This window comes from Hemiscyllium ocellatum, chromosome 20 (assembly GCF_020745735.1).
Source record: "Hemiscyllium ocellatum isolate sHemOce1 chromosome 20, sHemOce1.pat.X.cur, whole genome shotgun sequence".
Classification (NCBI taxonomy): Eukaryota; Metazoa; Chordata; class Chondrichthyes; order Orectolobiformes; family Hemiscylliidae; genus Hemiscyllium; species Hemiscyllium ocellatum.
Window position 1 is genome coordinate 9,396,959 of NC_083420.1, and position 15,655 is coordinate 9,412,613.

Genomic DNA, 15,655 nt, shown 5'->3' on the forward strand with positions numbered 1-15,655 from the left:
CAATTTTAATGTGGTCTGTGTGTGTGTGTGTCCGTGTGTGTGTGTCTCCGTGGAGAAAGTGAGGACTGCAGATGCTGGAGATCAGAGCTGAAAATGAGCCTTATGCCCGAAACGTCGAATCTCCTGTTCCTTGGATGCTGCCTGACCTGCTGCGCTTTTCCAGCAACACATTTTCAGCTATGTGTGTCCATGTCCATGTGTCTGACTGTGTGTGTGTGTGTGTGTGTGTGTCAATGTGAGTGACAGTGTAAGTGTCTGTGTGTGTGTGACCTTATTTGACTCTGTGTGTCTGTGACTGTATGTGTGACTGTGTCTGTGTGCGTGACCATCTGCGTGTGTGTGTGTGTGTGTGTGTGTGTGTGTGTGTGTGTGTGTGAGTGTGTGAGAGAGAGAGAGAGAGAGAGAGAGAGTATGAGTGAGTGAGTGAGTGAGGGAGAGAGAGAGAGAGAGAGAGGGAAAGAGAGAGGGAGAGAGAGAGAGAGAGACTGTGTGATGGCTGGGGCTGAAAGGGTCATGTAAGATGTTGCTCTCTCAAACCCTGTTCCAAGTGCGTCGTCAGCATAACTGGTTCTCCAACATCCTCTGTGTCCCCCAAACATATTGGCACTGGTGGCAGATACATTCCAAAATACATACAGATACACCAACAAGGATGAGGAGGTTCGAAAATTCTCCTGTCACTTTAGGAAGCCTACCTAATGCCCAATAGAGGGAGGTGCACAGACAGCGTTAGCTTCCTGGAGATTCTGCAGACCGTGTTTGCCCCGTTCTGTGCAGTAACAAGTTACTCCCAGTATTTCTGAAAGCAACTGCTATGATGAAGCTTTAACTAGAGGGCGTGTTGAGATGTTTGAAAGATGTTTTGTGCCTACCTGTTTCTCATCGATCATTTTGGACCAGTCAATAGTAGGAATTCCATCTGTCCGGGTCAAGTTGTAAACCTTCTCATGTTCCGCTCGCAGCTTGAGTACTCTTTGTTTCAACTGCTTGATGCTGAAAGGAAACCACTCTGTTTACTGTCAGAGTATGAGGCACCACTACCCAAGTTCTTCTCTCACTCTCTTTTATTACCTCAGCATAAGAGTGTAATAGCTAGGGGCAGTAGGCCAGTCAGCCCCTCCAGCCTGCTAGCCATTCAATACAATCATCTCAGCCTCGACTCCACTCTCCTGCCTGAATCTCTCCAACAATTGAAGTTATTTAGGTAAGATATGTTGTAGCTGTCCTCGTAACCTGATGACTCAGTATGCCATGGTTATGTGGACCGCAAATGATTGGATTTTATCATTGCTGGGAGTTGTGAGACATCTAGGCGAAAGAGGTGAAATTCAGGCTGGCTTCCTGTCCCTTTGACAAATTCTATCATTTGTAATCCAGAATTCTGGTTCATCATGGGTTCCTGGTTGTCATGGAGACACACCCCTGCAGGAATTGCACCCCCACCACTTTTGTCCTCCACTCCCCCAGCATTTTCTTTCCCTTCAGGAGAAAAATATACCACCAGGAAATCAGGAGCAACTTCATTTCGTGCAGTGGTTGGGGTGAACAGCATTGAGGTGCCTTTTTCTTTATTCTTCAATGGGCTGTGACATGTTGCTAGTGAGGACAACATCTGTGCCCATAGCCAATGGACCAGGTGATGTCCCAGTGGTATTATCGCAGGACTCTTAATCCAGGTAAGGTTCTCGGGATATGGGTTCAAATCCCACAATGGCAGAGGGTGGAATTTGAATTCAATAAAAACATGGAAAAAATGATGACTGTGAATCCATTGTTGCTTGTATGGGAGGGGAAAAAACCCCATCTGGTTCTATAATGCTCTTGAGGGAAGGAAGTTGCCATCCTTACCTGGTCTGGCCCACATGCGACTCCAGACCCACAGCAATGGGGTTGACTCTTAACTGCCCTCAATGATGGCCCACCATGAATGAACAAAAAAAAGTTGGTCATCTCAGAGGGCAGTTAAGAGGCAACCACATTTCTATGGGTCTGAAGTCAAGTGTAGGCCAGACCAGGTAAGGATGGCAGAGTCCTTTCCTTAATGAACAAGATGGTTTTTTATGATCGACAATAGTTTTGTAATAACCATTACTGATCAACAGAAGTGACACTACTGATTAAAACCAGTAATTTCAGGTTTATGAACTGAATGTGAATCTACCGTGGTGGAATTTGAACAGATAACTGGATTAATAATCCAGTGACAGTACTGCTACATCACTGGAAAGGCTAGGTAAGAGGATGAGTGTGAAAGAAATGGAAGAGATAGAACAAGATGAAACAGACTCGGAGCAGTTTCGTGTGGAGCCTAAATGCTATCAGGGGATTTTTGGGCAGAAGGGCCCATTTTGGTGCTTTATTGAAGGATTATATTGGTCTTGGGGGGGGGGGGGGGGAAGGTGGAGGGAGTACAATACAGATGTACAGGAACAATAGCTGGACTTCAGGGGTTAGGTGATGGGGAGAGCTTAGACAAATTAGGTCTGTGTTGAGGCTTAAAAGGGTGATCTGGTCAAACTCTAAAGATATTAACAGGAAAAGCCAGCGTAGATGAAGATAAACCATTTCCACCATTTGGGGACTCTCAAACTAGGGGCAATAGCTTGGGAACTGGGACAGACCGTTCAGGAGAGACGTTAGACTGTTGACACACAAAGGGTCTTGACGTTTGGAACTTTCTTCAGTAAATGGCAATGGCTGCTGGATCAGTTGTTAATTTTAAATCTGAGAGAGATCATTTTTGTGAAGCAAAGGTATGAAGGGATATGGGCCAAAGGCAGGTATATGGAGGCTGGACACACATCCGCCATGATCTCATTGAACAGCCTCAATGGACTGAATGGCCTACTCCTGTTCCTGTGTAATTTGTAAAATTTAGATTCTCTATAATTGAAAGAAGTAACAATGGTCTACATTCAATTATCTTGTATGTGCAGGGTCTATCCACTTGTATTTAACTCAAATTACCGTAACAGAAATAAAAATGGATCGACTTACTCTTCCACAATCATGTCAGATTGAGGATGTTTCTCAGCATTGGCTGTCTGAGCATCTTTCTGAAGATCCATCAGTTTTTCATCCGAATTATCCATCAACTTGGTGGTTTCCTCCTGGAATATGAACTCTTTCCCCTCCTCTATCCTCCGGATATCCTAGAAAGAAGAGTCAGCTGTTAAATCTATTCAAGACAAGACTTTGAACACTCGAAAATTCTCTCCATCTAGAGAGAGAGAGAGAGAGAGAGAGAGAGAGAGAGAGGTTGGGATATTCTTCTCTCGGTGGAATACCCCTCTCTGCGTGCAATCACGTTTTTCATGACGAAATGGCAGGTGTCATCAAAAACTTTGACACCAAAGCTCATGCAACCATAACAAACCAGATTTCAGGATCACAGCTGTTTCTGCACTGCCACCTCAGAGGATTCCAATCAGTTGTGAAAACATTAAAACAAAAGCTAAATCAGATTTTTCTTCCAAGATCTTCATCGGGATTTATCTTGAGCAAAGATTACTTTGTATAAATTTAAAATGTTTTGTTTTGTTTTAACAGAGGAAGGTCCCTACACCAGTCTGGGATAAAGGGCATGAACCTTCTCAAACGTTCTCCAGCACGGGTAGATCCACAAGCCAGTCACAGAGGTCCACTGACACTGGTAAGAAGCTAAGGAATTAGGCTCACGTATTCCGAGGGATGCTAATAATTGTCGGAACACTGGTCTGCCCAGACATACCGACTCAACGCTGCTCCTATTTCCTCTCAATCTTTCCAGCTCAACTGTCCCAGAAATGCAGAGCACATCTACCTGTTGGAGAGGTGTGTCACAGCAGGGCATACAGTCAGACAGGGGCACGGTAACCTGTGGCTCAGTGGTTAGCACTGCTGCCTCACAGCGCCAGGGACCCAGGTTTGATTTCACCCTCGGATGACTGTCTGTGTGGAGTTTGCGCATTCTCCCCGTGTGTGCATGGGTTTCCTCCGGGTGCTCCAGTTTCCTTCCACAATCCAATGATGTACAGGTTAGAATGAATTGGCCATTCTAAATTGCCCATAGTGTTTAGGAACGTGTAGGTTAGGTACATTAGTCCGGGGTAAATGCAGAGTAATAGGATAGGGGAATAGCTCTGGGTGGGTTACTTTTCAGAGGGTCGTTATGGACTTGTTGGGCCGAAGGGCCTGTTTCCACACTGTAGGAATTCTATGATTCTTATGGGGCTTGTCCAGTAGGGGGAGCGTGGAAGGAGGGAGCATTAATATACAAAAGAGCAAATCAAACACAGCCTTTGGGCAGGATTTCCTGACACAGACTGGTGATATCGCCTGGAATTTCCAACCACATGGAGTGGTGGAAGCATCATCGAATGATTACAGTGTAGGAGAAGGCCATTCAGCCCATGCTGTCTGTGCTAGCTCTCCAAGTGAAGATCCCACTTGGTGCCATCTTCCTGCAACGTTGCGAACTCTTCTTTTACGAACAACCACAGTGCATCCCCTCGGAAAGCCTCGATTGAATCTGCCCGCAGTCCTGCTCTCGGGCAGTGCATTCCAAGGCCTGGCTGTTCACATGGTGTGAAAAAGGTTTTCCTCACAATACTTTTGCCTCTTTCACAAGTCGCTTTAAATCAGTCCCCTCTTGTGCTTGATCCTTCCACGCGTATTGCTGAACGTAAGGGGAGATTGATACACACATGAAGGAATAAATGGGATGTAGGAGGGGCTGGCTTGGGAGGTGAGGGGAGGGGGGGGAACGGACTCAAATGGAGTATAAATCCCAGTATAGTGCCAGACAGTGGCCTAACCAATGTCCTGTACAGCCGCAACATGACCTCCCAACTCCTGTATTCAATACTCTGACCAATAAAGGAAAGCTTACCAAACGCCTTCTTCACTATCCTATCTACCTGTGACTCCACTTTCAAGGAGCTATGAACCTGCACTCCAAGGTCTCTTTGTTCAGCAACACTCCCTAGGACCTAATTATAAGGGGCATGGATAGGATAAATGGACAAAGTCTTTTCCCTGGGGTCGGGGAGTCCAAAGCTAGAGGGCATAGGTTTAGGGTGAGAGGGGAAAGATATAAAAGAGACCTAAGGGGCAACTTTTTCACGTAGAGGGTGGTACATGTATGGAATGAGCTGTCAGAGAATGTGGTGGAGGCTGGTACAATTGCAATATTTAAGAGGTATTTGGATGGGTATATGAATAGGAAGGGTTTGGAGAGATATGGGCCGGGTGCTGGCAGGTGGGACGAGATTGGGTTGGGATATCTGGTTGACATGGACAGGTTGGACCGAAGGGTCTGTTTCCATGCTGTACATCTCTGTGACTCTATGACCTATTTCTATCTTGCAGTTTCCATGCCCTGTCTAGATCCGTTGTATCAGCCAATTGCTTGTCACCAGTGGGCGACACGGTGGCAGTGGTTAGCACTGCTGCCTCAAAGCGCCAGAGACCCGGGTTCAATTCCCGCCTCAGGCAACTCTCTGTGTGGAGTTTGCACATTCTCCCCGTGTCTCCGGTTTCCTCCCACGATCCAAAAAAAAATGTGCAGGTTAGGTGAATTGGCCATGCTAAATTGCCTGTAGTGTTAGGTGAAGGGGTAAATGTAGGGGAATGGGTCTGGGTGGGTTGCACTTCAGAGGGTCGGTGTGGACTTGTTGGGCCGAAGTGCCTGTTTCCACACTGTAAGTAATCTAATCTAGTCAGTTTCCTAATTTAAGATTACATGGTTTAATTTAAAATGGTTTCAGAAACTCTAGGGAATGTCAAATGCTGATGGCTGTTTTGCTTGATACGCAATGACTGGACTGAGTTGCTTTGTTAGCTATGATTGTAGACTTTTTAATGAATTAAATATATCTTTTGCAATTATAAAAATGGAGACTCTAAGTAATCTCACAGACGAATTTTGACACCGGGTCTACCCATGCTTAATACGAACTCATCACTTCTGTCAGGAGATGTCTAGAGTGTTTTTTTATTTAAATGGCGTTAATATCCTTTGATTAAGTTAAGCCGATGTATTTTGTTTATTTGTAAGTCCCTTCTAAAAAAAAATCCATAACCCATTTAAAACCAGTGAATGAAAACTGCATTAACAACAGCATTGAAATAATTGTATGCAAATGAAAATGAATTGAGACTTGCCCAGAGATTCTGACAAATTCAACGATTGTGAAACAATTGGAACTTGTACTTCAGCTACTCCCCACAGAATCACTGAGAATAGGCTCTGAGTAACATTAAATTAGTGCATGCACCTTAAACAGAATATGGGTTGACTCATTCTTAAATTATTAAAATGACTAATGGTGACAAGCAATTGGCTGAAAAAGAGCTAATGCTATAAATCAATAACTCCAGTTCCCTCTGAGCACCTCTGAGTGTTAGGATTAACACAATACAGGGTGGGGTTTCACGAGGATATATCTGCAGGGAGATAATGAAAGAAAGAGACCTCAAACACACCCACACCCATATCAACCAACACAAGACTTTAGAAGAGGGTGTAACCCATTGAGAACCATCGAGATGGAGAAAACCAAATTAGTATGGACACCAGGCCATTCTTTGAGCAGTTATTAATTGAAAACTTACCTGGAGTAGGCATTCCTCCACCTTGTAGATATTCTTCTCCACATCATCTGCGTTCATCTGCAGTCGCTCGATCAGTTGTGAGAGCTTTGAAGGCACCTTCCTGTAACAGATGAAGGGAACTGTTGTATTACACAGGAAACAGCAGGTGTGTATACATGGTCAGTAAGTTCTCTGCTATACTGTAAGATGCTGGAACGCATTTTCTCCCCTTCACAAGATGGTGAAAGACAAGAGTTGGTGGATCCCATCAGTTGAGGATAACTAGCACGGTATGAACGGAGATGGAAATACATCATTCGCACATCCAACTCCATTTTCTCCAGAAATGAACAACTCGTGTTTAGGAAAATGTCCTCAAGGGAGTAGTCATTGTTCCAAATTTGAGCAGGGGTCTAAAAGCAGCGTCAATGAAAGAGAGAAGGATTTGCACCAGAATAGCACTTCTCACAAACGCTACGTGTCTCGCAGAGCTTTGCAACCAGTAAATGTACTTAGGAAGTGCAGTCACAGGGAATGTTGGAGGGAATGTTGCAGCCAATTCATACATGCAAAGCTCCAACATACAACAGTGCGTCGCTGCTGCTGTTTTGTAGCTCCTCCCGTGGTACATTGTGCACATCTGTATCACCCTCAAACACTCACAGCAACTCAATATCACTCAAACCCAAGCAGGACAAGGAGCAACTCCAAATCCAAAACCTAAACTCGAGCAAATTTCTTTTCTGTGGGTTATTTGGGAAAGAGGGAAATATGTTCGACAACCAGAAAGTTCTGGGTATTACTCGATCAACGTGTTATGTTCTTGGGAAGAAAACGGTTATATATTCAGTCAGAAACAGGTGGAATTAGAAAAACTCACTGTCTCTTCTTACCAGACTCCTTCTGATGGTGTGTGTATGCATGGTAGCCTCAAGAGGACAAAATGCAGAGTGCAATTTTCAGTAAATGTGATATATCCCTGACCTATAAATTCTAACCCATTCCTGTATTTTCTCAATTTCATACAGGCTATTAGCAATATTGATGCTGACCTTGTGTAGGCACTTCCTGCAAGATCACTGCAGAGTAAAACAGGGAGCTCTGATCCACACTTGTGCTACTACGTCTACTTGTACATTTTGTCGCCATCTCCCATAAACGTAGTGACATATGTCAGTTTCCATTCTGTATACCTCTATGACTATGACATGTGCATTTCCCAGAAAATTTCCAGGAATCCTATATATAATCCCACTCAAAGACCGGAGTACAAAGCCAAGGCAGACACTCCACTACAGTGCTACTTTCTCAAATGCTCCCTGTCTCAGAGTGACAATAAACTAAAGCCCCGTTTGCTTCCTTGTTGGACACTTGGAACCCATGGTACCATTCTGTGGGCATTGGTGTGCTGACCAATTCTTATCCCTCAATCAAATTCACAACAATGGATTATCTGATTATGATCGCATTTCTTTTTGTCTGTGGGAGCTTGTCAGATTCACTACTTTACGAAGTGCTTTGAAACATCAACGTAGACAGATGGGCATTAATAGACCAATGAAGTGCAATCTGTGCTGAGCACTGGAACCCACGATCTGACGTGATTCAGATTCAGGTAGATTGGTCTCTGACTAATTACCTCCCAATCCATTTTCCCAGAAGGAAAAGCAGTCCTGCATTGAAGACTGTCCAGGAAAGGTTCATACAAAGAACATTACAGCACAGTACAGGCCCTTCGGCCCTCGATGTTGCACCAACCTGTCATTCCAATCTGAAGCCCATCTAACCTACACTATTCCATGTACGTCCATATGCTTGTCCAATGACGAGTTAAGTGTACATAAAGTTGGCGAACCTACTACCGTTGCAGGCAAAGCATTCCATCCCCTTACTACTCTCTGAGTAAAGAAAGAAAAAAAAGAGTTCCTTGGTTTTGCTGGCATTGAGAGCTAGGTTGTTCTCAGTGCACCATTTTTCCAACTCTTCCACCTCCCGTCTGTAGTCTGTTTCGTTGCCATCTGAAATTCGACCAACTATGGTGGTGTCATCAGTGAACTTGTAAATGGCATTAGTCTGGTATTTGGTGACGCAGTCATGGGTATACAGTGAGTACAGTAGGGGGCTGAGTGCGCAGCCCTGGGGGGCTCCAGTGTTGAGTATTAGTGAGGATGAAATATTATCCCCAATCTTCACTGATTGTGGCCTGTGGATCAGGAAACTGGGGATTGGTTGCAGAGAGTGGGACTTAGTCCGAGATCACTAAGTTTAGTAATCAGTCTCGAGGGGATAATAGTGTTGAAGGCTGAACTGTAGTCAATGAGTAGGATTCTTACATAGCTGTTCTTGGTGTCAAGATGTTCTTGGGAGGAGTGAAGGGCAAGTGATATGGCATCTGACATGGATCTGTTGGTCCGATTGGCAAATTGGAGTGGGTCATGAGTAGTGGGGAGGCTGGAGTTGATTACTACCAGTCTTTCAACGCACTTCATGACCACCGAAGTTAGGGCCACTGGGTGGTAGTCATGGAGACATGCTGCATGAGCCTTCTCAGGCACAAGGATGGAGTTGGCCTCTTGAAACAGGCAGGGACAGTGGCCTGCTGCAGGGAGAGGTTGACATAGGTTTAAAGGAGACAGTGAGGACTGCAGATGCTGTCTGAACTGGAGATCAGAGTCAAAAGGTGTGGTGCTAAATGATCCAGCCCTTTGTAGTAAAGAATTCCCCAGATTCACTAGCCTCAGAGCGGACATTCCTCCTCATCCTGGCTTTAAATTTACAATGCTGAAAAGGTGTTGCTGGAAAAGCGCAGCAGGTCAGGCAGCAGCCAAGGAGCAGGAGAATTGACATTTCGGCCATGAGCTCTTCCTCAGGGATAGGGACTTTCCCCATTCCTGAAGAAGGGCTCATGCCCGAAACGTCGATTCTCCTGTTCCTTTGATGCTGCCTGACCTGCTGCGCTTTTCCAGCAACACATTTCCAGCTCTGATCTCCAGCATCTGCAGTCCTCACTTTCTCCTAGAATCCTTTAAATTTACAATCCCTCATTCCGAGATTACGTCCCCTGGTCAGAGACTCCCTGCATGGAGAACCAGCATCTCCACAACTATCCTATTTAGTGTCCCAAGAACCGTGTATATATGATAAGATTCCCTCTCATTCTAAATGCCGATGAGTACAGGCCCACCTTACTCAACTTTTCCACATAAGACAGTCCCTCCATATCTAGTGAATACTAGACCAGCATAGTGAGGTCTGGACTGTCTCCAATGCTTGTATATCTTTCCTTCAACAACAGCCCCAAAGCTATTCGCAGTATACCAGCTGAGAGAAGGAACGATCAAATGTCCAATCTCTCCTTATGTATTCCTTTGTCACACTTTGTTCTGAATTCCAGCCTCGGGCAACTGTCTGTGTGGAGTTTGCACATTCTCCCAGTTCCCGTGTGGGTTTCCTCCGGGTGCTCCAGTTTTCCCCCACAGTCCAAAGATGTGCGGGTTAGGGTGGATTGGCTATGCTAAATTGCCCCATAGTGTTCAGGGGTGTGCAGGTTAGGTGCATTAGTTAGGGATAAACATAGGATAAGGGAATGGGTCTGAGGACTTTACTCTTCGGAGGGTCGGTGTGAACTTGTTGGGCCGAAGGGCCTGTTCCCACACTGTAGGGATTCTATAAATGTTGTAACTGTACCTGCATCCACTACTTCCTCTGGTAGCTCAGCTCACACATGATCCACCCTCTGTGTGAAAGAGTTGCCCCTTAGATCCCTTTTAAATCTTTCCCCTCTCACCCTAAACCTATGCCCTCTTGTTTTGGACTCCCTCGCCTCAGGGAAAAGCTATTCACCTTATTCATGGCCCCTCAATGATTTTATAAACCGGATTGGATGGATTAGAATGCAAGAGGTAGTTTACACACTGAATACTGTTGAGAGGAAAGGCTGGGAAAGATCTGGCAGTAATGATGGGTTCGACACTGACTGTGCCCAGTCATGACCCAGCAACAATGAAAGCAGACAGAAAGTGGATCCACCAGCAAATCAGTGGAGCGTAAGTCCTGGTTTCTCGTCTGATGCCTTTAAAATTCCAATGAGGCATAAAGGAAAGATCTAAACTTAGGAATCAATGAAGAGAAATGAGACTAATCTCTTGTGTCAGAGGACTGAATTATGGGAAAAAATGGAACCAGATGGCCAACTGTTCCATTTTGAAATGAAGCAATTCGTCTTAAGTATGTATCCTCGGGAAGTTTCCTAATATTCATTCGTGGAATGTGGGATCGCTTGGCCAACATTCCTTGCCCATCATTAATTGCCCATTGTAATTGCATTTAAGAGTCAACCCCCATGACCGTGCATCTGGAGTCACATGTAGGTCAAACCAAGTTCCCTTCACATCAGTGAACGAGATGGGTTTTCATAGCAAATCGACATTTAGCCAGCTTTTAATCTCAGAATTTGACTGAATTCAATATTTCCCCCTTCTGCCACAGTGGGTTTTGAACTCACGTCCCCAGAATGTTCGCCTAAAGTTCGGGATTACCAGTTCAGTGAACTTAGATATTCATTAATCATCTTGTTTGAAGATGACATCACACACCTCTGCAGCCAGTGCATCTTGAATCTGGATCTGGTGTTGGACTGGGGTGGACAAAGTTGCATATGAAAGAACTGAAACCAACATGATAATTTTAAAAGATGAAAGACTTAACAAACAAGCCAGGTCTTTTTCAATATATAATTTCAGATACATCACACTGTAAACTTTTGCTATAAATTCTGTGTCTTACAATCTTATTCTCCACAACCACCTGACGAAGGAGCAGTGCTCTGAAAGCTAGTGCTTCCAAATAAACCTGTTGAACTATAACCTGGTGTTGTGTGAATTTTAATCTTGAATCTGAATTTTCTAGCACAGAGAAAGGAACACTGCCACTGCACTGGAAAAGCCAGTGACTCCACCACTACATCGGTATCTCCCCTATGTGGGCATCTCAGACATTTACTGCCCATGCCCAAAGAGCAGACACCTTAATGATTTTGACAAATGACTAAATGAGGTAGAAAATGTTGAGCCTGAACACATTTCCGTGTTAAACCATGACCACAAGACGTAGGAAACGAGATCTACACTAAGCTATCACACAGCCTCTGTCTATGTTGCTCTGACATTACGCCACACCTTGGTTAACTCCAGGTTTGGCATTCCAACATACCATTGGTCAGTTTCTCATTTTGGGTCAGCTGTAAAACAGAGGTCAGCCAATACTCTGCTACCTGTGTCCCAGCTCTCACTAACTTCACTCATTAACATGAAGCTCTCAAACCTGCAATGATTCCTACTGGAGCACCACCGTGATTTTACCATTTTCATCCTGGTTTTAAATCCTGCCTCCCCTTTGCCCCACCATCTCTGTAATCGCCTCCTGCCCAATCACTCCTCCAATCTGGCCTCTTGTGGATTTTAAACTGCTGTAAGTTGGGGGCAGAGCTTCCAGGTGTGAAGGCCACACTCTGGAATCCCCACCCTAAACCTCTCAAATTCTCCATCCTCCTTTGAGACACTCCCGAAAGTCATAACTCTTTGACCAAGCCTTTGGTGTTGTGTCCTAATAGCTCCTTATGTGGTTTGGGGTGTGGTCCTGTGAAGCCCATTCATTTCATTACCTCCTAAAAGTTGCTATATAAATGAAATTCATTGTACAAATTGGGGAAAGGACTGGGACTGGAAAGGTTCTGGAAATTGGGGAAAGGACCGCAGATGCTGGAGATCAGAGTCGAGAGTATGGAAAAGCAGAGAGGGCAGGCAGCATCCGGGGGGCAGGAATTCCTGATGAAGGGCTTATGCCTGAACCGTCGATTCTCCTGCTCCACATAAGCTGGGAGGTACTTGAGGCAAAGCACAAGACTCAGGCATGCTGTGATGGGACGGTTCATTGTAGCTTTCTGTAAAAGCAGAAGCGCCCTTAACAAGGTAACCTTTGCCATCTTTGTGGGCTCTCTCTACAAAATCCCAACCTGACAAAAATTTGAAGTTTTTTTTCTATAATTTTGGAGGCTCTTTTTTGCTGGAATTCTGAGACTTGACTTCCTCCTCTTCAAACTCTCTCACTCTTGGATACTATCACGTTCTTCTGAATTTCCTTCTCCCAGCGTTTCGAAGTTCCAGTCTCACCTCCCAAAACATCACCTTCCTACAACACCACTGCGGTGAAATCAAAATTCCTCACAACCTTCTCTTCAGTTCACTCCTTCTTGTGACTTCAGAGAAACTTGTTTCCCTCAGAATCTCCCCAACATCAAGCACAAAGATTGACGTTCCTCAATCATCTGGTTTCACGGAATCTCTGGAGCGTGGAAGCAGGCTATTTGGCCCATCGAGTCCACACTGACCCCAATGAAGAGCATCCCACTCTTAACCTGCCTTCTGTCAGTTTTGTTGTAACCATAGTGCTATCCTGCAATATTGCCTTTGACCATTCACCTTGAAGAAACTTGATGTGGAGGTGCCTATGTTGGACTGCGGTGGCCAAAGTTTAAAATTCACACCAGGTTCCAGTACAACAGGTTTATTTGGAATTCCATAAATCTGGAATTATTTATTCTGGAAACCTTAAATTAACTGCAGACATCTGGCAGGTAGTAAGCTCCAGACCCAAATCCACATTCACGTATATGTCATGCAAAGCTCCCCCGGTCTGTTATAACTAAATAAACAACAAGGGCAGTGCTGCCTTTGTTGTTTTATTGCGGCTGTGGATTTTAATTAGAAAAACATTGAAGGTGGAGCAAAAGTCCAAATGTCAGAAAACATCAGCAATTGAACAAGATCCTATGGAATGTTGGACAAAGCCATCTATCAGGAGATTCGACAACTCTTCAGAGAAGCAGCACCTGTGCTACTTGTGGATCCCAGTTTCCTACATAAAACAATGGCCTGCCTGGTTTTGGAGACCCAGGATGATGCTTTGGGTATGTGGGTTCAAATCCCACCATGACAGACAACAAAATTTGAATTTGATTAAAGAAAGAACAAGAACTTAAAGCTACTCTAATGGTGACCACGTAGCCATTATCAATTGTAAAAATCAGATTCATTAATGTCCTCCAGTCATAGAGATCTGCTGCCCTTACCCAGCCTGTATTAAGGTATTAAGGCACATGGGACAAAGACAGATATATGGAGTTGAACCTTGGATCCACCATGATGTCATTGAATGGCAGAACAGGCTCAAGGGGTTGAATGGTCTAACTCCTGTTCCTGTGGATTACATCCGAATGGCTAGACAGGTTGGGACTTTTCCCACTGGAGTGTAGAAATGTTGAGAGGTGACCTTATAGAGGTTTATAAAATCGTGAGGGGTATAGATAGGGTTAAGGGTAGTTGTCTCTTCCCAAGGATTGGGGTACTCAAGACAAGGGGGCATATTTTTAAGGTGAGAAGAGAGGATTTTAAAAAAGACACGAGGGGCAATTTTCTTTGGACACAGAGTGTTTCGTGTGTGGAATGAACTTCCTGAGGAAATGGTGGATGGAGGTACAATGACAATGTTTAAAAGACATTTGGATAAGTACATGAATAGGCAAGAGTTGGAGGGATATGGGCCAGGAGCAGACAGGTGGCATTTTGTTCAGCATGGGCTGGTTGGACCGAAGGGTCTGTTTCCGCACTGGATGACTATGACTTTATGACTTCAGTCCCAAAGCAATGTGGTTGATGTTTGACAGCACTCCGATATGTTTAGCCAGCCACTCCAATTCTGGACAACGACAGATGGTCAACCAACAGTGGCCCTGCCCGTAGCATCCACATCCCATACAACAATAAACAGAACTGAGAAAGTAGAAAAGGAACTCAGTCCACTTGCCTCTATAATTTCCTCCTAGCGTGGTCATCTAGACTATATTGCCACGAAACGAGGTGATTTTATAAACTCTAAAGCAGATATGATTTGGAGATGCTGGTGTTGGGCTGGGGTATACAAAGTTAAAAATCACACAACACCAGGTGATAGTCCAACAGGTTTATTTGGAAGCACTTGCTTTCAGAATGCCACCTTCATCAACCACCCGAACAGGCCTGTCAGTCTGGTTCAACTACTCTTGAGCCAAAAGGCTGTCCTGAATTTGCATTTCAAGATCCAATCTGCTTTTCCCAAGTAACAACCCATTGTTCAATACAAGTCTCAACGCCAGCCTTGTTAAAATATAATTAAACCCATATCTACGTAGAGACATCTCTGTGTAATCTCAACAATGTATCAAACTGCCAAACAATGTCAATCCCAGAATTTGCTGCAGTATTTGATTGGTAATCACTATGACAACCAAACATTTAATTAGTGGCTCCCTTAGAATGCAGTTTGACAACTTTTCCACCCAGTGTTTTGGGAATTCGACGGTGCTATACTGTCTTTACACACCTAGTAAAGTATTCATTTTAGCTGTCTAGTGAAACTACATTAAAGCAGGGACAGGAGTAGACTTTCACATTGCCGTTTATGGATATGGTAAAAGAATTTATTTAATCCTCATCGTTTCATTATTTCCTTCAATAACTTTAATTCTTAATTGCACAAGGAAGTCACTGACACTAACCACAAAGACTATTCTTGACCAGAATAGTTTACCAAAAATCTTTATTCCCCCAGAATAATTCCACAATGGGGCAGATTACCAAAGGAAACAGTCAATACCCTGCTCCAGCATTCAGTATGATGTGGCTGCTCCTCTATTTAACACCATATCCTCACTTTCTCTCCATACTGCTTGATGTCTTTAATATCTAAGATCCATCAATCTCTTTCTGGAATATACTCAGTGACCAAGCTTCCTTTTGTGATGAAAAATCCAGCTGGTTCACTAATGTCCTTTAGGGACAGGAACTACCCTGTGCTCACCTGATGTGGCTTACATGCGACTCTAGACCCACGGCAAATGTGGTTGATTCGAGAATTAGGGTTGGGCAATTAACACTGGTCTAGTCAACGATTCCTATATCCCATGAAGGGATTTTTAAAGATCCACAATTTGACCACTCTGAGTGAAGAAATGTTTCCTCATCTCAGTCCTACCCTGGATGAGCAC

General features: G+C 44.3%; 1 protein-coding gene across 1 annotated transcript in view; it reads right to left on the bottom strand.

Annotated features, from left to right (window-relative positions):
• The window catches only part of ppl (periplakin), an 81,509-nt gene that overhangs the window by 43,962 nt on the left and 21,892 nt on the right, over positions 1-15,655 (bottom strand). The window contains exons 2-4 of the mRNA XM_060840489.1: positions 6,595-6,694; positions 2,998-3,152; positions 873-993 (exon numbers count right to left, since the gene is read on the bottom strand). Coding sequence (XP_060696472.1) covers positions 873-993; positions 2,998-3,152; positions 6,595-6,694 — 376 coding nt within the window. The remainder of the gene's footprint in view (positions 1-872; positions 994-2,997; positions 3,153-6,594; positions 6,695-15,655) is intronic.